Source organism: Papio anubis, chromosome 1 (genome assembly GCF_008728515.1).
Source record: "Papio anubis isolate 15944 chromosome 1, Panubis1.0, whole genome shotgun sequence".
NCBI lineage: Eukaryota > Metazoa > Chordata > Mammalia > Primates > Cercopithecidae > Papio > Papio anubis.
Genome location: NC_044976.1, coordinates 205,858,770 through 205,881,267, shown reverse-complemented (window position 1 = coordinate 205,881,267; position 22,498 = coordinate 205,858,770). Strand labels below are relative to the sequence as shown.

Below are 22,498 nucleotides of genomic sequence, written 5' to 3'. Positions count from 1 at the left end.
TCTATAATTCTCAAAACATTTTAGGTGGGTTATCATGTACCTAAGGGTAAAATAGAGTTGAAATTATTCTTACCTGATTTTTCATATCTGAATTTGGTGGGCAGTTCAAGGTAATTGTATCACATTCTTCAGCTAGGAAAAAAAAAAAGAAGAAGAAAGAAAGAAAGAAAGTGTGATTTTAAAAAGCACACACTCCATGGTGTAAGACCTAAAATTAAGGCTCAGTGTCACATGCTGCCTTGGCACCTGGTAAAATCAGAAGGGCTGGACTACAAATTCCTCTCCAAACTCTGCTCTTAAGGATAAGATCCCCCTGCTAAACAATGCTCCTTATCAAGAGATTAGGCACAATTCCTGCTTATTTTTTATTTATTTTTTTAAAATAAGAGACAGAGGCGGGCGAATCATCTGAGGTCAGGAGCTCAAGACCAGCCTGACCAATATGGTGAAACCCCGTCTCTACTAAAAACACAAAATTAGCCGGGCGTAGTGGCGCATGCCTGTAATCCCAGCTGCTCGGGAGGCTGAGGCAGGAGAATCGCTTGAACCCAGGAGGCGAAGGTTGCAGTGAGCTGAGATCGTGCCATTGCACTCCAGCCTGGACAACAAGAACAAAACTCCAACTCAAAAAAATAAAAATAAGAGACAGAGGGTCTCACTCTGTCATCCAGGCTGGAGTGCAGCTCACAGTAACTTGGAGCTCCTGGGCTCATGTGATCCTCCCGCCTCAGCCTCCCAAGTGTCTGGGAAGATAGGCATGTGCCACCACACCCAGCTAAGGAAGATACAGGGTCTCACTGTGTTGTCCGTGCTGGTGTTGAACTCCTGGCCTCAACTGATCCTCCTGTCTTGGCCTCCCAAAGTGTTGGGACTACTAGCGTGAGCCACTGTGACTGCCCCCTGCCTATCTTTGGGTAGTGGGTTTCAGTTTCCTGCCAACCTGTGGAATTATTCCAACAGGCTGATCATGTCCTCCCATGGGAACCAGAAGGCAGCCCACCCTTTTGATGCCACAGTGTTTGCCTCACACAGCCCATGCTTTTTCGCTCTGCTCTCAGGTACAACATCTGTGTCTCCCTGCGTGGCTCTGCGTGATGGGCAGTGTCCTCCTCCCCTGGGCTGTCAGTATATGTGACTCATAAACTGCTGCTGATCTTGTCTCTCCAGTGTTGGGTGTGTGTGTTTGTCCATCCCCATAATCCTAGAGCAGGGGTGAGGAGAAGGTGATCAAAACAACTGGAGTGATAGCCAGGAGTGGTGGCTCGTGCCTGTAATGACAGCTACTCAGGAGGCTGAGGCAGGAGGATCACTTGAGACAGGAGTTTGAGGGCAGCCTGGGCAACACAGTGAGACCCGATCTCAAAAAAATTAAAAATTAGCCAGGCATGGTGGTGTGTGCCTGTAGTCCCAGCTACTTGGGAGGCTGAGAGGGGAGGATCGCTTGAGCCCAGGAGTTCAAGACTGCAGTGAGCTCTGATCATGCCACTGCATTCCAGCCTGGGGGACAGAATGAGACCCTGTCTCAAAAAAAAAAAAAAAAAAGAAACAACTGGCGTATTGAACAGGATGACCCAACCACAATCAAGGATATTTGGTCAGATTTCATTAACTGCTCTTGGCTAACCAACTTCACTAATACCATGCAGGCTGCCTGGGATGGAATCGACGATTACCGGAAGATTTGCATTCTGGCCTATGCAATGCTGTGTTGTCTTTGTTGATTGCTTGCTATCTCATCCCAAGATGAAAACTGTTGTGAACTGACTGGACCCCAATGCTGTCAGGTTGGGCCTGTGTTTGGCAGGTGGTCTCCTGAGGCTCCCATCTGTAAAGACGGTCGTAGCACAGCCCCCTAACCGGTTGCTGCTTAAGTCCCACTTATCGAGGGATAGGTGCAAGCTCTCTTAGCAACACAACTAGCTTGGTGACCATCACTGGCCACTTGGGGCAGCTGTACAGACACTGTTTGTGAATGTGCCTCCCCAGGTCAGCCATGGGGATGGTCCTTTGCAGACAGAGGTTTGCAGAAAGGAAGGAGAGAAACCAGGGAATTCCCCAGGGGAGTTTCCCTTGTGCCCTGGTTGCTGTTAAGGCCGAGGGCATGACCCTGCCTATCCCCTCAGCTGCTGCTTCCCTTGCTGCTGCCCATGTGTTCTCCTGACCCCCAGGGGCATCGAGGTGCACAGCCATGGCGGTCTACGGCCCAGGTGCTAATGAAGAAAGAAAAGGGGAAAAAGTATTTAGTACTCAACTGCTCTCTTGGCACACAGCCCCTGGCGAGCGCACCCAGCTGTGCTCAGCGCTGCTGCTTCTAACATACCAAAGAGCTCATCTTGCCATAGTGGGTTTAATGTCCCCACCTGGGCCACAGACAAAACCACCTGACTGGATGAGGACCCCATTCCCAGGGAGACCGACTGACATTCCCTGGAGGAAGAGGTGGCTGCCTGCGACGGGGTCCACCTGGCTCCCAACCCTGTGCTCATAACCTCCCAAAAGGTCCCTGTCACAGATGATCATATGGAGACAAAAACTGAAAGCCACAACTTTTTGTGGCTAGAAGTCCAAAATATTCTGAGGGCATTTGTACAAGAGAGAAAAAATCCCTAAACACATTAGTTAATTAATTAAAGAAAACCCTCATGGCAGAAAAGACAGCCGTAGCAGAGTCCCTCCACCTCTGGGTTACAGGCCAGCACTCTTCCATTGGGCTGGACCACGCTGCAGCTTATGCCCCTATTGCAACAAAGATCCTGATCCTCCGAGTTGTAGGGAAAACTCCTGGTAGCCCCGGGGCACAGTAAAAGGGTTAATTCACCCTGACATAAGCCCACGATTTTTAAACTACATGAGAGCAACCACTGCCACAGAGAAGGCCCCACCCCTGATTATACTGATTTGCGGTTCTCCGTGGGAAGAAATTTATCAATATGAGCAGAGTAGAGAAGACTGCCCCTGCCAAAAGTATATCCAGTGACCATAAAAAGGGAATGAAAGAAAGATAAAAAGAAACCTGGACACAAAGGAGAAGACAGGCCGGGTGTGGTGGCTCACACCTGTAATCCCAGCACTTTGGGAGGCTAAGATGGGAGGGTGGCTTAGGGGCCCAGAGTTCAAGATCAGCCCAGGCAACACAGCAAGACCCTATCTCTACAAAAAAATTTAAACATTAGCTGGGCCTGGTGTCACATGCCTATCGCCCCAGCTACTTGGGAGGCTGAGGTGGGAGCATCACTTGACTCCCAGAGGTCAAGGCTGCAGTGATCTGTGATCACACCCCCACACTCCAGCCCTGAGTGACAGAGCAATGTCCTGTCTCCTAAAAAAAAAAAAAAAGAAGCTGCTTCACGGTGGATTACTACAATTTTATTTTATTTATTTATTTTTTGAGACAGAGTCTTGCTCTGTCACCCAGGCTAGAGTGCAGTGGCATGATATCAGCTCACTGCAACCTCCATTTCCCAGGTTCAAGTGATTCTCCTGCCCCAGCCTCCCAAGAAGCTAGGACCACAGGTGCCCACCACCACACCCAGCTAATTTTTATATTTTTAGTAGAGACAGGGTTTCACCATGTTGTCTAGGCTGCTCTTGAACTCCTGACCTCAGGTGATCTGCCCACCTCAGCCTCCCAAAGTGCTGCGATTACAGGCATGAGCCACCGCATCCAGCTGGATTACTACACTTTTATTGCTGTGGTCCCATCCCTTAAGGCTTCCATACCCCATGCCCAATATGATTGGAAAACACCGACTCCATCCGATTAGTGACCAGAAAATATTTTGCTATTACAGATTTGCCTGAAATGTTCTGCTCAGTGCCTATCACAATAGTCTCTCAGTCAAAGTTTGCCTTCATCTGCAAAGGGACACAATACATATTTACAAGGCGCCGATGGGGCCTTTCAAGAGCCTGGTCATCACACGCGGGCTTTGTAGGCAAGATCGAACTGCATCCCCCTTTCTCAGCCTCATGAGTGTGATGACATTACATGGATGAGATCCTCCTCTGAGGACATTCTCACTTGACATTCTCATGCAGGCCACGAAGTACAGTACTCACAACAATGCTCACGGAAAGAGATGGGCCACTGCCCCCACACACAGTGCAAGGCCCTGCCACTGTGGTGAAATTTCTAAAAATTACTTGGTAAACTAAGGGCTGCTCCCACGCAGACACTGTCAATAAAGAGCTATTGACCCTTTCTGCACCCACAATGTGAATACAAGTCTAGTATTTTTTTAGTTCTTTTTTGGGTTCTGGTGGCAACATATTTCTCATTTACAAATTTAGTCTCATTGATGCCAGTACTTGCAAGTCAGCTCAATGTAAATTTGAATGAGCCCCTCCAATAAAAGTCTACAGCAGGCAGTCCCATTAGGACCCCCAGAGATTTCTGCACTGCAGGGGTTTCAGCAACCTCCTCCCATTCCCCCTGAAGTCTTTGGACACCCATGACAGCTGAAAGTTGTCCACAGGCTTTTGACGCAGGAAACTGCCCTTGTAGGCTCTGTTCTATACATTATTAGAGCAGTATCTGCTAGCTGCATACTGGGCTCTCTTGGAAATAGAGACCGTCATTAAACCCTAGCTGTGCCCCTCCACACTGCTCTGTCCATTATGCCTTGGGTCATGGAAGCAAAATCCTGCAAGCTCCGCATGGTTACCAAGGCCTCCTTGATACAGGATGGAGCCAAACCCGGGCCCTCTGGCATATTCCATCTGCAGGAAGGGGTGGCGTCCCCCATCCCTCACCAGAGCCCATGGTGCTGGAAAAAGTCACCCCTCTTGCAGACTCCTAGGTTATCTGGGGAGCCCCTTCAAAACAACTGGGTGAAAAGCAATGGGAATTTGTAGACTTTACAGATGACATCACCCCCATCATACACGATGAAGCTCAGTGGATAGCTGCTGCTTTCCATCCCTTAACCAGCATATCCCTGATAAAGGAGGGACCCAAGGTTAGCAAAACTGGTCAAACTTCAAGCAGTCATCTTATTGCTGGATGTCCTGGCCAACAAATTGCCCCATCTGCACAGTTTTTATAAACTCTTGGACCATTGCATAAGAGTTGCATCCTTTGTGGTAAGGAACTCTCAGAATCTCTTGCTTCAAATACACCCAAACTATAAATCAAAGAAACAGATGTCCCTACGTCCAGCAAGGCCATAATACGAGGCTTCAGTAGAACATTTCTGGTCCCCCTTGGAGTCCCACATATTACTGACAGTGAACAAGACACTCATTTTTCTTCTGAGAATATACAATGCCGGGTTCTTAAGCCATTCAATGAAACTTTCACCTCCCCTCTCTTATCAGGCAGCAGGTTCGATTGAGAGGCATAATGAAATCTTCAAGGAACTCCTATGTAAGTTACTGGGTGTCACTACTGCCACAGGCCTTAATAAATCTAAATCCACAACCTCTGGGGACGTGTACTCCCTACTCAACCGCCTTTACTGGCCATCATGGGACACCTCTAAAGTTCATGTTTTTGGTGATAGTCTCACCATGTGGCCCTCTCCCTCCTGGTCAAGTGCCTTCCTTGCTTCTTAGTGGGGCACTTCTATTCCCTAGAAGTCTCAGCCATCATCAAGGTTTAAATTTATGCCATGGCATCCAGGGGTGAACTGCTGTATAAGACCTAACACTGAGGCTCAATTTATGTGATGCCCTGACACTGGTAGAACTGGGAAGGGCTCACACCTGTAAGCCCAGCACTTTGGGAGGCCAAGGCGGGTGGATCATTTGAGGTTAGGAGTTTGAGACCAGCCTGGCTAACATGATGAAATCCCATCTTTACCAAAAATACAAAACTTAACTGGGCGTGGTGGCTCACGCCTGGAATCCCAGCACTTTGGGAGGCCAGGGCGGGTGTATCATTTGAGGTTAGGAGTTCGAGATCAGCCTGGCTAACACGGTGAAACCCCATCTTTACTAAAAATACAAAACTTAACCAGGCATAGTGGCCCACGCCTGGAATCCCAGCACTTTGGGAGGCCAGGGCAGGTGGGTCATTTGAGGTTAGGAGTTGGAGACCAGCCTGGTTAACATGGTGAAACCCCATCTTTATTAAAAATACAAAACTTAACCAGGCATGGTGGCTCACACCTGTAATCCCAGCACTTTGGGAGGCCAAGGCGGGTGGATCATCTGAGGTCAGGAGTTGGAGACCAGCCTGGCCAACATGGTGAAACCCCATCTTTACTAAAAGTACAAAACTTAACCTGGCGTGGTGGCAGGCACCTGTAATCCCAGCTACACAGGAGGCTGAGGCAAGAGAATTGCTTGAACCCAGGAGGCAGAGGTTGTAGTGAGCCGAGATCGCGCCACCGCACTCCAGGCTGGGTGACAGAGTGAGACTTCATCTCAAAAAAAAAAAAAAAAGAACTGGGAAGGTCTTGAATGGCTTAACCACAAGTTCCCCTTGCCACTCTGCTCCCATGGAGAAAGTCCCCTAGCCAAACAATGCCCCTTACCAAGGGGACCAGGCACAATCCTTGTTCTCTTTTTGTAAAGGGCTTCATTTCCCCCAACTCCATGGACTTACTCAAACAAGTCAATCACATTCTGCATGACAACCAGGAGGCACCCCACCCTCTTAATACTATAAAGACTGTCTGACAGCCCCTGGTTGTTTGCTCTGCTCTTAAGTGCAACCCCCCTGTGGCCCTGAGTGATGCACAGTGTCCTCTTCTCCCAGGCTGAGTATACATGACTCATAAATTCCTGTCGATCTCATCTGTTCAGTGTTGAGTGTTGTGTGTTTGGCCATCCCTGTAACCCTAAGATGGAATCCCTCCCTCACCAACGGGGTGAAGAGGAGACAATCAAAACACATTCTCCCCTGGTGGGTCGCGGTGGCTCATGCCTGTAATCCTAGCACTTTGGGAGGCTGAGGCAGGTGGATCACCTGAGGTCAGGAGTTCGAGACCAGCCTGGTCAACATGGTGAAACCACGTCTCTACTGAAAATACAAAAATTAGCTGGGTGTGGTGGCGCATGCCTGCAATCTTATGAACTCCAGCCTAGGAGACAGAGGGAGACTCCATCTCAAAAAAAAAAAAAAAAAAATTCCCCTGATTAACAACATGCTATCAAATTCCACTGTATTCATTCGTCTGTCATTTTACTAAGCCTTTCAGACAGCAGAGAGTGGGATTATACTTGTCCCAACAGCTCACCCTCCTAAAGGTCAGACCTAAACCATTTTGGTTCTCTTGTTCAAGTTCAGGTTGCCAGCAAAAAGCAAAGGAACTTAAAACTCATGTTAAACATTTAACATCTTTCCATATGAATTGCTAGGAAGCAACTTCCATTCCAAAGTTGTGTTAACTTCACAGTTTTCCTACCAATGGTGAAGATGGTACAAAACAGCTTAAAAACTGATTTTGTTCCATCAGATTCTAATCTTCAGTCACAGAATTCAAGGCCATACTCTAAACTTTAAAGTTGGCAGAAATATATTATAAAAGACATTTTAGTATCATGTAAAATTTTAAAGTTATTTAGCCTTAAATACAGAACCATTTAACTCAGGGTTGAAAAGTCAGGATGAAGTAAGGGATTGATTGATTAAGTCATTTGTTTTTTACATTCATTAGCAGTCTTTTTTATTTTATGTGTTTATTTATTTTGAAACAGAGTCTCACTTCGTTGCCCAGGCTGGAGTGCAGTGGCATGATCTCAGCTCATTGCAATCTCTGCCTCCCAGGTTCAAGCGATTCTCCTGCCTCAGCCACTCCAGTATCTGGGATTACAGGTGCATGCCACCACACCTGACTAATTTTATTTTTGTATTTTTAGTAGAGACGGGGTATCGCCATGTTGACCAGGCTGGTCTGGAACTCCTGGCCTCAAGTAATCCAGCCACCTTGGCCTCCCAAAGCTCTGGGATTACAGGCGTGAGTCACCGTACATGCATTAGCATTCATTCACCTATTATGCACTGAGCTGCTAGACTGGTTCAAATAAAAGACCATGTGTATTCATTGTCTCACACACAATTCTGACTAGAATAAAAGACTTTCTTTTCATAATAGTATGATCTGAGAAACTGAAGCTAAAAGTGTGGCCTTTGCCTAAGGCTGTGTATGTCATCTTTTTACAGCTAGAGTGGTTGCCATCTGACCCAGGTTTGTGTCCCTCTCAGCTCTCCTGCCTCTCAATCAGAGTGCTGGGCTCTCCCCCAGACCTCCTTAGTTGGAATCTCCAGGGGTCCACACGTCTGCATTGTTGACAAGCATCCCCACATTCTGATGCACACTGAAGGGTCATTCATCACAGCCCAATGTAATAAGCATGTGACTTCAATCACAGTCATTCCCACAATGTCAAAATTATTAACCCAGATTTCTTTAAAGTGTTTTTTTTTTTTTCTCAATATGAGAAGTTGAGTTTTTTGTTTTGTTTTAGTTTTGTTTTTGTTGAGATGGGGACTCACGGTCGCCCAAGCTATAGTGCAGTGGCACAGTTATAGCTATAGCTCACTGCAGCCTCGAACTCCCAGGCTCAAACGATCCTCCAGCCTCAGCCTCCCATGTAGCTGGGACTATAGGTGTGCACCACTACCCTCAGCTAATTTTTTTTTTTTTTTTTTGTATAGATAGGAGTCTCACTATGTTGCTCAGGCTGGTCTCAAACTCCTAGTCTCAAGTGGTCCTCCTGCCTCAGGCTCCTGAAACACTGGGAAAGAATTTGAATTTAATAGCAACTTTTCTCAGATGGTTTTCCAAATGCTCCCATGGTCACAGTCTTCTCCCTCCCCTCTATCCTCTTGCACATAAAAGATTAAAAAATGTTTTGGAGAGTTGTTTCCATTGTATTCTTGCCATAACTGGGAGGGGAGGGCACACTGATTTTTGGTTTACTGTAACAGAAGATTCCCAAGAGGGTCTCTGTCAAGGCTTGGGGGACAGGGGCGGGGAGTGTATTTATTGAACAAGCAGGATGAGAACACACAGCACACCATGCAGGTGGGAGGATACGGAGTTTCCCGTGAGAACAGGGACAACTCTTCCCATGGCATCACTATCAATCCGTGAGGTAGGAAATCATATCAAATACAACATACTGGCTTCCTAGTTTTAGGACAGACATTTCTACTTTTGAATTATTTAGTGATTTCCTGGTACTCGTTTATTTTCTCTTCACGTGTTCAAACTGAACTACTCCTTCATAGTTAATTAGATTGTTAATGTAATTAACAATGTTAATTACATTGCTCTAAAAGGCATCCCCGAATAGCATCTATGCTTTAGTTCAAGTTCCTCAAACTTCTTAAGGTAGCATTAGTCTACCTTACTTCGGTGGGCTCATGCCTGTAATCCCAGAACTTTGGGAGGCCGAGGTGGGTGGATTACTTGAGGTCAGGAGTTCGAGACCAGCCTGGCCAACATGGTGAAACCTCCTGTCTACTAAAAAATATAAAAATTAGCTGGGTGTGGTGGTGGGCGTCCGTAGTCCCAGTTACTTAGAAGGCTGAAGTGAGAGAATTGCTTGAGCCTGGGAGGCAGAGGTTGCAGTGAGTTGAGATCATGCCACTGCACTCCAGCCTGGGTGACAGAGCAAGACTCAGAAAAAAAAAAAAAAGAGGCCGGTGCGGTGGCTTACGCCTGTAATCCCAGCACTTTGGGAGGTCGAGGTGGGTGGATCACGAAGTCAGGAGATCAAAACCATCCTGGCTAACACAGTGAAACCCCGTCTCTACCAAAAAATACAAAAAATTAGCTGGGCTTGGTAGCCAGCGCCTGTAGTCCCAGCTACTCGGCAGGCTGAGCCAGGAGGCAGAGCTTGCAGTGAGCTGAGATCACACCACTGCGCTCCAGCCTGGGTGACAGAGCGAGACTCCGTCTTAAAAAAAAAGAAAAAAAGAAAAGAAAAGAAAAAAAAGAAAAAAAAAGTCTACCTTACTTCTCTTTAACTTCTAAATACACTATAATATTTTTTGAATGATCAAAGAAAAGAGCAAGGACACGAGAGGAAATGAAGATGATAAAATCTTGTTAGATTCGTGTATTTAAGTGTAATTTTCTCCCATTATGAATAGTGGCTCAAAAATCAAAATTCCTTTTTCAAACACATTTTTCTCTCGAAAATGTGAACAGTCACATTCCCTTCAGAACAATTAAGCAGCAGCTTCTATGAGATACTGGGAATCATGTGATGGAAAGTAAACCTCAATCTCACCAGTTCTTAGTACCCGCAGACTCACAGAATGGCCATCAGAAAAGAGCCCCAAACAAAATGAACCCCCGAAAACTGTAAAATCAGGGGGTGACTGCTTGAGACGGAAGCTCTGCATTTATGCCCAATGAGAAAACAGATATAATTTATATTAACACATTTCACCTCAAAAACAGATGCTGATCACTGAAATTACACTAGATTTCCACAGCTGATTATTAAACCACATTATTCAAAACCAATCTATTCTGGCCACTGTTAAAGGTTTATACTCTCTGTGAATAATGTAGGAATATGCTAGCAGTATGAAAGAGATTTTGTGAAACTGTTAACGCTAATTACAAATGATGCTTCTAGTAAATAAAGCTGGCCTCCTTAAAACTCACTTAAATGTTGGCATCCTAGTCTTTCCTTTATAGAATTAAATTACAATTGCTTTTAAGTCTATAAATCAGTCTCTTTGTTAATTCACGTGGATTTTTCTTTCCCTAAAAACAATTTATTTATTTATTTATTTATTTGTTTGTTTGTTTGTTTGTTTATTTATGAGACAAGGTCTCATTCTGTCACCCAGGCTGGGGTGCAGCCCAGGAGGTTCATGCCTCACTGTAGCCTCAACCTACCAGACTCAGGTGATCCATCCACCCCAGCTTCCCTGGTAGCTGGGATTATGGCACATGTCACCACGCCCGGCTAATTTTTTATAGTTTTTGGATAGACGGGGTTTCACCATGTTGCCCAGGCTGGTCTTGAACTCCTGGGGTCAACTGTGAGCCAAGGCACCCAGACATAAACAACTTGAATGAGAAAATTACCATAATGTCTAATGATAGTATTGGTCCCACTAGTGACATCAAAGAAAAATACTAGCAGACATCAAATTGTTATATTGTTGAGTGCAAATGCAGGAGTAAGTTTTTAAACTTCCAGACATGGTTCATTTACTTATAAAATGATGTATTTATTTGGAAATAAGAAATTATGCACTTAATAATAATGTTCACCCCAATCTGTTCCTTGATCTAAGAAAAAAATACTATTCAGCATGAATAAGGACAAAGGAAAGACCGAGGGTATGGTTTTCACATTCATGTTACTTATAAATTCATTAAGGTTTTGTAGAACTCAAATTCTAGGAGAAATTTGATGATACAATTACTGTATTATCAGGTTGCTAGGCAACAATCTTTTTCTTTCAAAACAGGAAATCCACTTAAGAGTGACAAAAAAAGATATTGAGCCCGATGGCACCACGACATTCAATGCTAGGGCCACTGCAGCTCCGTCTTTTTCTAAGACAGTTTCACTTTGCCACTCTGACTGAAAGTTTGATTTTTCACACTTCTTCAGCCGGATTTCCCTGCACCCCTGTCTGGTGCTCACAAGTGCCAGGCACCATTCTCGATTTATTTCATTGAATTCTCACCAGCACCCTGGGAGGTGGACAGTAACCTTGTCCTTCCTGCTGCACTGAGGAGGCAACAGAGACCCTAAGACCTGAAGCCACTTGCTGAGGCCACTCACAGCCTTTTTGGACAGAAAAGAAAGGACACTCTAATGGTGTCATTTCAGGGAGCAGGGAGAAGGGTCTGGGATAGTAGGGGGAGAAGAGGAGGAGAGCTTTGGCCAAACTCTGGACAGGTTGGCCCTGAGGATCTCCCTACGATTATCCACTACCATGAGAACTGCTGGGGAGACCCACGTTAGTGCGTGCTGGGCAGGCCTACCCCTCCATGGTGACCAGGATGCCAGGTGCCCCTGCCATCTCTGAAACTAGTCAGATCCGATTATTCCCAACCTCACCCCATCCCACCCCTCGTCTCTGGGTTGTCAGCAGACTACAAGGTAGAGGCACCACTGTGACAACCAGCAGCCTGGCCTCCATAAAGGAACACAGGGCCCAGGTGAGGTGGGTGGCTCCCACCTGTAATCCCAGCACTTTGGGAGGCCAAGGCAGGTGGATCACCTGAAGTCAGGAGTTCAAGACCAGCTTGACCAACATGGTGAAACCCCGCCTCTACTAAAAATACAAAATTAGCCAGGTGTGGTGGTGGGCACCTATAATCCCAGCTACTTGGAAGGCTGAGGGAGGAGAATCGCTTGAACCTGGGAGGCGGAGGTTGCAGGAGCCAAGATGGTGCCATTGCACTTCAGCCTGGGCAACAAGAGTGAAACTCTGTCTCAAAAAAAAAAAAAAAAAAAAGGAACAGAGCCCTGCTGACCACCCAGCAGGAGAGGTTATGGAAGGCTAGTGTCTAGCCACCTCTATGGTCTGCACCATGCCTAAAGCATAAGTGTATGGGTTATTAAAGATAGCTTTTTTAGTTTGCTTTTGGGCCTAACAAGCATCCCTCACCCCTTCGTCTAGCCACAGAACATTCTTTCCTAGACAAAGTGGTTTGGGCAAAATCCACTGTGTGACCCTCCTCCTTGACCCCATCTCAAGGCTCAGACCTGGCCAATGTCTTCTATCCTCTGATGACAATAGTTGATTTAAGGATGACGACATGACCTGAACTGCCCCAGTCACAATCATCTCTAAAATTGTGCTGTCCGTGCTGGCGGAAAGGCTCCCTCTTCCTCCACCACCTTGAGAACACCATCTAAAGCAGGAGGCGCTAGGAATCATCTTTCCCTCCACGGGGGTGGGGGTGGGGGAAGTATCCTGCCCAAGAATGGAGCCAATATGGAACAAGACAGAGCCATGAGACGGACAGACTCAACCTGACAGCCTCATTTAGTTGCTTGGATCCAGCAGGGCCCAAAGACCCCAAAGTCAGTGAGTTCCCTTTTTTTTTTTTTTTGAGATGGAGTTTCGCTCTTGCTGCCCAGGCTGGAGCGCAGTGGTGCAATCTTGGCTCACTGCAACCTCCACCTCCCGGCTTCAAGCGATTCTTCTGCCTCAGCCTCCTGAGTAGCTGGGATTACAGGCGCCTGCCACCACGCCCAGCTAATTTTTGTATTTTTAATAGAGACGGGGCTTCACCATGTTTACCAGGCTGGTCTCGAACTGCTGACCTCAGGCGATCCACCTGCCTCGGCCTCCCAAAGTGCAGAGATTACAGGTGTGAGCCACTGCACCTGGCCAGTTCCCACTTTTTAAACAAATTAGTGTTAGATTTCTCTCCCTTTGCAACCCAGAGTCCCGACTATCTTCATTTGATTCCTGTTAAAAACACCACAGGAATTTAATGCATAATGTGTTATGGAATAATTTACATTTTTTAATAAGAAAATTCATTTCTATTGCAAGGTTAAAAGATACGATTTTAAAAAAGAAAAAAGAATTAATTTCTGAGATAATCATGTCACAAGTCACGAGCTAATCTATGGGCATGTTTCTGCTTTACAATTTTAAATAATGAAAAATTATGTCACAATATTAAAATCATCACATGTTCAAGTAGTTATTTTAACTGTACATACCTTTAGGGAGTTCCGTATCTTGAATGGGATATTTGTCTGACTGTAGAAACCAACAAAAGAGGAGAGTTATTTTTAAATGCCATATAAGATCAAAGTGAAAAAAAAGCTTTGTCTTGGGAAAGTTATGACTTCGATTAAAAACTTGAACATGTTTAGCCTCAAACTTATCAACTAGTCTCATCCATTGATTGTATTTATTCTCAGCTGACAGGAATGAAAGCAAGGTTGACAAGAGGTTAATGCTGGAACATGAAACAGAATAAGCTTTCCAAATTTCCACAGCTTGGACCACAAAACTACACTTCCTCTCTTTTCTGCAGTGCTAGCCTCCAGCAGTTTACAATTGAGGAGCATTTGTTGTCATGAATTCTGAGGACAGATGCCTTTCTCTCACCGTTTCTGCAACAGTCATTGGTCACATGTTCTGGGCAGTACTCATCTATTGCAGAGCTCTGGCCTGGGTTGACTGAGACAGGATGATTCAAAAGATCCTTTTCTTACTGACTGCACAAAGCTCTAAAATTCAGCACAGTTCCTCAGTGTATCAGTTGAGAGTAATACTGTTACAGGAATTCAAAATAGCAAATGTTCTCACAATCACATATATTTCTTTTCATTTATTCATACTTCCATGCAGATATCTAAAGTTCCAGAAACTTATTTCAGACTAAACAATGTAGCCATTTCTGAAACCGTCCATAAGGGGAATGAAAAGGAGCCTAATTTCCCAACCCTGTCCCCTAACCCCTGCTCGGCTCCCAACTCCACTCAGCCCCTGTCCTTCAGCCTGAACAAAATTACACTTCAACAATTTCCTGTAGGTCTCACCCATGTCTTCCTCTGAGAAAGGAGAGAAAGAAAGAAATGGAGAATCGAGGGTTTTGTTTTAAATGCCTTTCCTTGGAGTTTCTTTGGAGCTGGGCAATAAAGTTTCAGAACTTCTAGAAGCCTCCAACCTCAACCTCTCCTAACAAAAATAAATTAGTAAATAAAAGTTAATCACAAAGAATAGTCCTACAGTACTACCCCAGATCAAATTAGTTCTCATCATTCTATTCCCAAGACTGTGGAACACAAATCTGTACTAGAACATTTATCACTCTGTTTTAAAAAGAGGCTGGGCGCGGTGGCTCATGCCTGTAATCCCAGCACTTTGGGAGGCAGAGGCAGGCGGATCACCTGAGGTCAGAAGTTCGAGATCAGCCTGGCCAACATGGTGAAACCCTATCTCTACTAAAAATACAAAGATTAGCTGGGCACGGTGGCTCATGCCTGTAATCCCAGCTGCTCAGGAGGCTGAGGCACGAGAATTGCTTGAACCTGGGAGGCGGAGGTTGCAGTGAGCTGAGATCGTGCCATCGCACTCCAGCCTGTGCAACAGAGCAAGAGCTGGTCTAAAAAAAAAAAAAAAAGTACTTATCTATTTCCTCAGATAGACTGAGTTTTTCCAGAGATGGAACTACAATCTGTGCATCCCCAGATTGTAACATAGTTTTAAGCAAACATCCACTGAAAGTCTGCATGGAAGACGGCACAAGCTGCTTGGAGCAAGCACAGAGCTCCTAGAGAGACTGACACTGGAGCTGGGCCTAGAGAATGGCCAAGAATTGGATGAACTGAGACGCAGCAGCAAAGTAGTTGCAGGTGGCAGGCATGGCAGGAGCAGGGACCAGGTGGCTGGAAGAGCTGAGGGTACAGAACTGAAACAGTTTGTTGGAGGTGGAGAGAGGAAGGTGGGATTAGATGAGAAATGATGAACCCAGTTTCCAAGAAAGACCAAGAAAGATAAGCAAAGGGATTTAGGTGGGATGCCCTTCTAGGTTCTCATGAAACTTGCTACCTGCCTTGCACCTCATGCACTTTGCATAAGGGAAGATGGTTCAACACAGTCTTGCAAGAAGTCAGAGAAGCAGGCAATGACAATTCTCTGAGATAGCAAATAGGGATTGGGCTACGGAAAAGGGAGCACCTGAAGGTCCCAAGGCAAAGAAGGCTTCATAGATCAGGGGAACACTTGAAGTGAGATGGGAAGAAGCACAGGAGTTCATTAGGTAAGGATGCAGGGAGATTTTCCTTGCCAGAGGGAACAGCATTATTGCTACCCTGGGAGGGTGGAAGGGCATGGCGTATGAAGAAGCACCACACAGCCACACAGGGCTGGGTCATCAGGCGAGCACTGGATGCTGAGGTAAGGCCGTGGAGGACCTCATCTCCCACGTCAAGGGGTATATACTAAATCCTGTACCCAGCGGGAATGCTGCGGGTTGGATTCTGTCTCCCAAACCAGATGTGTTGAAGTCCTCATCCCCAGTTCCTCAGAATATGACTTTATTTGCAAATAGGATAGTTGTAGAGGTAATTAGTTAAGTTACGAAGAAGGCAGGCCCTTGACCCAATATGATCAGTATCTTTAAAAGAAGAGATGAGGGCAGGGCGCGGTGGCTCACGCCTGTAATCCCAGCACTTTGGGAGGCCAAGGCAGGTGGATCACCTGAGATCAGGAGTACAAGACCAGCCCGGCCAACATGGTGAAACCCCATCTCTATGAAAAATACAAAAAATTAGCCAGGCCTGGTGGCAGGTGCCTGTAATCCCAGCTACTTGGGAGGCTGAGGCAGGAGAATCACTTGAACCCGGGTGGCGGAGGTTGCAGTGAGCTGTTGCACATTGCACTCCAGCCTAGGCGACAAGAGCAAAACTCAATCTCAAAAAAAAAAAAAAAAAAAAAAAAAACGAAGAAGAAGAAGAGACAAGACACAAACACCCCAGGAGAAGATGGCCGTGTGCTAACAAAGTGAGAGAACGCAGTGATGCTCTATAAGCTGAGGAGCTTCCACGATGGCTGGCAACCACTACAAGCTAGAAGAGCCAAGGAAAGATTCTTTCCTGTGGGTCTCAGAGGGAGCATGGCTCTGAGGACGCCTTGATTTCAAGCTTCCAGCCTCCAGAACCATGAGCAAACACATTTCTGTTGTTTAAGCTGCCCAGTCTGTGGTATTTTATTGCAACAGCCCTAAGAAACTAGTACCAGGGACACTTTGGAAAGATCACTTTGTCCCCATCATGGAGAAGTAATTAGAGGTAGCCAAGCCCCAAGGTGAGCACAAGGAGATGACTCTAAGGGAGGGAAAGAAAACCTGCTATCAGGAAGTGAGCAGGATACCAGGGAGACCCGGATAGTCACAGGTGGGGGCAGCGGCAAGGGAAAGAAGGCAAACTGAATAACACGTTATAGAAACCAAAGGCTTTAGTAGCAAGCTCCTCCAAAGACATAGGAGCCATGGCCACAGGGTTGTTCTTCGTTTCATTTTGATGAGAGTGAAGAGACTGAGAATTTTTCATAGGAATTTCCAGCAGGTATCAAAGCTTGACCCCCTATGCTGTCCACAATTTACCAAGCCAGGGGTAATTAAAGAACAGGAAATTAAACAGCTCAGGTCCTCAAGACACCTAAGATTTAAAGACATTTAGTTGAATTATATGAAGTGTATTTTATGTCTCTGTAACTAAATTAGTTAACCAAAACTTTTTATAAGTTGGTAGATCCCATCCTTCGAGGATCTGGAACAGAAGGAATATGTCCTACACAATATGCCCATCACATATGCCGTGCTGTCAGAGGGCACTGCTTTGGCCCTAAGCAAGAGGCAGGGCTGGGCAGGAGAACAGGGCTCCAGTCTAGGTGGCTACACACTTCCATTAACTGTCCTTTCTGCATCTGTAGGATAGGGATACCTGCCCCACCATCTCAAGGGATGGTTGGGAGGCTGAAAAATAATGATGGCAGCCATAAAAAAGAATAAAATTCTTTCCTTTGGCCGCTCACAGTGGCTCATGCCTGTTATTCCAGCACTTTGGGAGGCTGAGGCGGGTGGATCATGAGGTCAGGAGATCGAGACCATCCTGGCTAACACGGTGAAACCCCATGTCTACTAAAAATACAAAAAAATTATCCAGGAGTGGTGGTGGGCACCTGTAGTCCCAGCTACTCGGGAGGCTGAGGCAGGAGAATGGCGTGAACCCAGGAGGCAGAACTTGCAGTGAGCCGAGATCACGCCACTGCACTCCAGCCTGGGTGACAGAGCGAGACTCCATCTCAAAAAAAAAAAAAAAAAATTCTGTCCTTTGCAGCAACATGGATGCAGCTGGAAGCCATCATCCCAAGTGAAATAACTGAGAAACAGAAAATCAAATACTGCATGTTCTCACTTATAAGTGGGAGCTAAAGAATAGGTACACATGGACATAAAGATGGAAATAACAGACACTGGGGACTCCAAAAGGGGGAAGGATGGAAAGGGGGCTCAGGGTTGAAAAATTACCTATTAGGTACAGCATTCACTATTTGGGTGATGGATTTACAAGAAGCCCAAACCTAACCATTATGCTATGTATCCACGTAACAAACGTGAGTATGTACCCATGGAATCTGAAATTAAAATGATGATAATAATAATAAAACCATTAAATGAATTCTAAAAAACCAATATATGTGAAATCTTTGGGTAACCTTAAAGCAATAGCCTCAGAATGGTTATGGGAGGATGGGGAGAGGATGAGGCTCAGAAGCCAGCTGCTAGCATTAAACGCCCTAACTGAGGTAAATCCAGTAGCATGTGTCCATCTGGCATCCAGGCTGCTCCATTACCAAACCAGTAATATTAAAAACAGGCCAGTGAAACCTCGTCTCTACTAAAAATACAAAAAATTGGCCAGGCGTGGTGGTGGCCGACTGTAGTCTCAGCTACTCAGTAGGCTGAGGCAGGAGAATGGCGTGAACCCGGGAAGCAGAGCTTGCAGTGAGCCGAGTTCGTGCCACTGCACTCCAGTCTGGGCGGCAGGGCAAGACTCCGTCTCAAAAAAAAAAAAAAAAAAAAAACAGGCAAGTAGGCCGGGCACGGTGGCTCACATCTGTAATCCCAGCACTTTGGGAGGCTGAGGCGGGGGCGGATCAGCTGAGGTCAGGAGTTCGAGACCAGCCTGGTCAATCTGGTGAAACCCCAACTCTACTAAAAAGAAAAAATAATAATACAAAAATTAGCCAGGCATGGTGGCACACGCCTGTGGTCCCAGCTACTCAGGAGGCTGAGGCAGGAGAATCGCTTGAACCTGGGAGACAGAGATTGCAGTGAGCTGAGATTACGCCACTGCACTCCAGCCTGGGTGACAGAGCAAGACTCCGTCTAAAAAACAATAGTAATAAAATATAAAATTAAAAAAAAAGGCAAGTAGACAAAGCCTTCACATAATTTAATATCACCTACAACATGTGCAAAACAAGAACAGAATCTAATGCCATTTTTAGCCAACCCAAAGTTTATTATTATCACATACACCAGATAAAGCAGTTTATCTTAGAAAAATCTTACTTTGGGCTTTCTGATGCACATGTAAATACAGAGTAATAAAAATATAAAGAAGTAACAAAGAAGAAAAGCAAAACAATAATTATCACCATTAGTGTAAAATTTGTAACCTACCGTGTTAAAGGACAAAGTGCTAGGGTCTGTGTCTTCCACTGGTTCCTGTGCCATATGATCTGTAAAAGAAACAAACACAGAACAAAAACAAATAGAGCACATTTGCTTTCATTTAAAACCACAAATTAGTCCTTTGATAACTGTCTCTTACAGAGGCAAGTAATTTTACTTAGGCTGAAAAAAACTTTACTTTTTTTTTTTTTTTTTTTTTTTTTTTTTTAGAAATAGGGTCGGCCAGGCACGGTGGTTCATGCCTGTAATCCCAGCACTTTGGAAGGCCAAGGCGGGTGGATCACCTGAGGTCAGGAGTTCAAGACCAGCCTGGCCAACATGGTGAAACCCCGTCTCTACTAAAAAATAAAATAAAATAAAAATATAAAAATTAGCCGGGCGTGGTGATGGGCACCTGCAATCCCAGCTACCCGGGAGGCTGAGGCAGGAGAACTGCTTGAACCCAGGAGTCGGAGGTTGCAGTGAGCCGACACAGTGCCACTGTACTCCAGCCTAGGAGACAGAGTGAGACTCTATCTCAAAAAAAAAAAGAAAAGAAAGAAAAAAGAAATAGGGTCTTGCTCTGTAGCCCAGGCTGGAGTACAGTCAGTGGCACAATCATAGCTCACTACAACCTCAAGCTCCCGGCTTCAAGCGATCCTCCCACTTCAGCCTCCCAAAGCACTGGGATTACAGGCATGAGACACCGCACCCGGCCTGAAAGCCTTACTTCCAATTATTAGTTGAGACAAAATAAGGAGGAACAGATTCAGATTGCATCAACAAAGAGATTAATAAAAAGAAACTATAGGCTAGATGCAGTGGCTCATGCCTGTAATCCCAGCACTTTGGGAGGCCAAGCCAGGCTGATCACCTGAGGTCAGGAGTTTGAGATCAGCCTGGTCCAACATAGGGAAACCCCATCTCTACTAAAAATACAAAAATTAGCCCGGCACAGTGGTGTGCACCTATAGTCCCAGCTACTTAGAAGGCTGAGGCACGAGAATCGCTTGAACCTGGGAGGTGGAGGTTGCAGTGAGCTGAGATCGCACAACTGCACTCCAGCCTGGGCGACAGAGTAAAACTCCATCTCAAAAAAAAAAAAAAATTAATTAAAAATATAAAAAAATAACTATATAAAAAACCCCACCATATTTTGGAACAGGTTAACTATAAATATCTTCAAATACCCAGAGTTACAAACAACCACAAACTATACAGGCAGGATATTAATGACCCTCTTGCGTACTGAATTTGACACTACCTTCAGCAGGAATTATTCCATTCTGAATCTACTTCCTTCCTGATTTCCTGTTCTGCTGCAACTCATTTTTATTAATTTTCTGAATGTTGTTCACGTGAACTAATAAAGCAAAAAACTTACAGTTTTTTTAATCAAAAATAAACTTGATTTCTCAATATTTCATTTCTGATACTTCACCACTTGTTGCATTTAAGGAATTTAATGGGGCACAGAAAACGGCACAGACCTCAGTCAAAACCTAATTAGTACAAATTAGAAAAAGTTTCCAACCTCCAAAATGCTTTGTAAGACATCTGCCAGAGAGCTGTCTCAATAAATAATCAAACCTATTTGCGTGGGATCCTCTAGATTTGTGCAGTGCACAACCTGCAGTACCCTAAGTGGCAGTCGTGGGCCCGCCAAGCGTCAACGTTCACTTTTGATCCAAATCCTCATTAAGCACACATTGCAGACTAGGAATTAGATCCTGGGAATGCCTTTGGGATCCAAATAAGCACAGCAGGACAATTTGTCGAGATAATAATTCGTGTCTGTTCTTCCTAGGTGTTTCCCTGCTGAGAATGTGTCTGAACTTTCCATAATTTCTTCTCCCTGCAAGTGTTGATAATGCCCAAAGCAGCTTCGAGAAGGCAACATCTCTTTGTTTTATGACAGCCTCCGGTCACTGAAGAGAAGTGGGGATGAATGGAGAGAGCCTCCGCCAGTGCCTCCCATGAGCAGGGCACAGACATCTGCAGAGCACGAAGGAGGCAAGACTGCATCAGAGACAGCACAGAGCAGCCTAACCCCCGGGCACCGCGGCCTAGCCCCAGCAAAGAGACCTGTGCCCTGTGTCCAGCACAGAAACAGAGGGCTGCTGGGTCTCAAGGGACTTCTCAGGCCTGGACCATGAGACAGCAATGCCTCCCTGATGCGCTAAAAATTTGAGGTCCTTTCCTAGTTTTCCCAGCACCCTACGAACCCCTCAGATTCCTGGGCGGCCCTGAGGTACAGGGCCCCAATTCTGACTGAAGTGGGATTTCCTGCCAGTCCAGGGCAATACACACTCAGACTTGGATTTAAATGGATAGAAAGAAAATGAAAAACTAATTGTGCTGCTAATGCCTCTCTGAGATGGCAGAACTCTTACTGCCCAAGCAACGAGTAATGACACAGAGCCCTTAGTGCTAAGGCAGTGGCAGTGCAGGACAACAGGGGATACCCAGAACCAGCACTCGAAGCCTGGGGAGCTCCTGGAGAGAGGAGGAGGGGCGGGAGAAGAGCCTGCAGAGGGCCTGAGGGCTGAGTCTGGAAGGATGAGTTGACGTGGTAGAGAGGGAAAAGCATTCGAGGCAGAGAGAATAGCACAGGCGTAGAGAAGAGAGAGAACTTGACACATTAATGTACAATCACAGGACAGACCATGTATATGACGGTGGTCCCATAAAGATTATATCACTATCTTCTCACCCTACCTTTTCCATGTTGAGATATGTTTAGACACACAAACAGCACTGCATTACAACTGCCTGCTGTATTCAGGACGGTCCCATGCTGTGCAGGTGTGTAGCCCAGGAGCAGTGGGCTGCACCACACAGCCCAGGAGTGTTGTAGGTTACACCATGAAGGTTTGTGTAAGTGCACTCTGTGATGCTCACACAACTATGAAACCATCTAGTGATGCACTTCTCACAGTGTATCCCTGTTGTTAAGTGACATATGATGATGCTTCAAATGAGTCCTTATAGCCAGACACACATACATTCAGTTTTCCAGTTTTTCCTTCCCATCCTTCTCACACGCTGGTTCCTAGCTGGGGAGGGGGTGGTAGAAGCCACCACAAAATAGCCCAGAGTCCCTTCTCCCTCCTCCTATCACAGCCTAGTCTCACATATTTCATCTTCACTAAAGTGTACCTGGAGGACATGCTTTAAAATGCCATCCTGCTAGGAGTGTGGCTTGTTAATAGGCATCAACACAGTGAAATTTCAGGTAAATGGGTTTGGAGTGCTGAGGCTGGGGTGAGGTTGGGGGCTTTTAAATGCCCCTGACACCATCCTCTGCAAACAATGCCCGCTGTGTCCAGGACAAGTTAATCTTGTTTCCCACAGGAAAATTAGAATGAGAAGACAGAAAGACAGAAAGAGAGAGAGAGAGAGAGAGAGAGAGAGAGAGA

General features: G+C 45.7%; 1 protein-coding gene across 4 annotated transcripts in view; it reads right to left on the bottom strand.

Annotated features, from left to right (window-relative positions):
- Positions 1 to 22,498, bottom strand: part of EDARADD (EDAR associated death domain) — a 124,715-nt gene that overhangs the window by 54,977 nt on the left and 47,240 nt on the right. For all 4 annotated transcript variants that reach the window (XM_031659738.1, XM_021931670.2, XM_003893726.5 and 1 more), the window contains 3 exons: positions 19,089 to 19,147; positions 13,609 to 13,648; positions 74 to 132 (listed from right to left, as the gene is read on the bottom strand). In XM_031659738.1, the coding sequence (XP_031515598.1) occupies positions 74 to 132; positions 13,609 to 13,648; positions 19,089 to 19,142 (153 nt within the window). In that variant the 5' untranslated portion in view covers positions 19,143 to 19,147. The remainder of the gene's footprint in view (positions 1 to 73; positions 133 to 13,608; positions 13,649 to 19,088; positions 19,148 to 22,498) is intronic.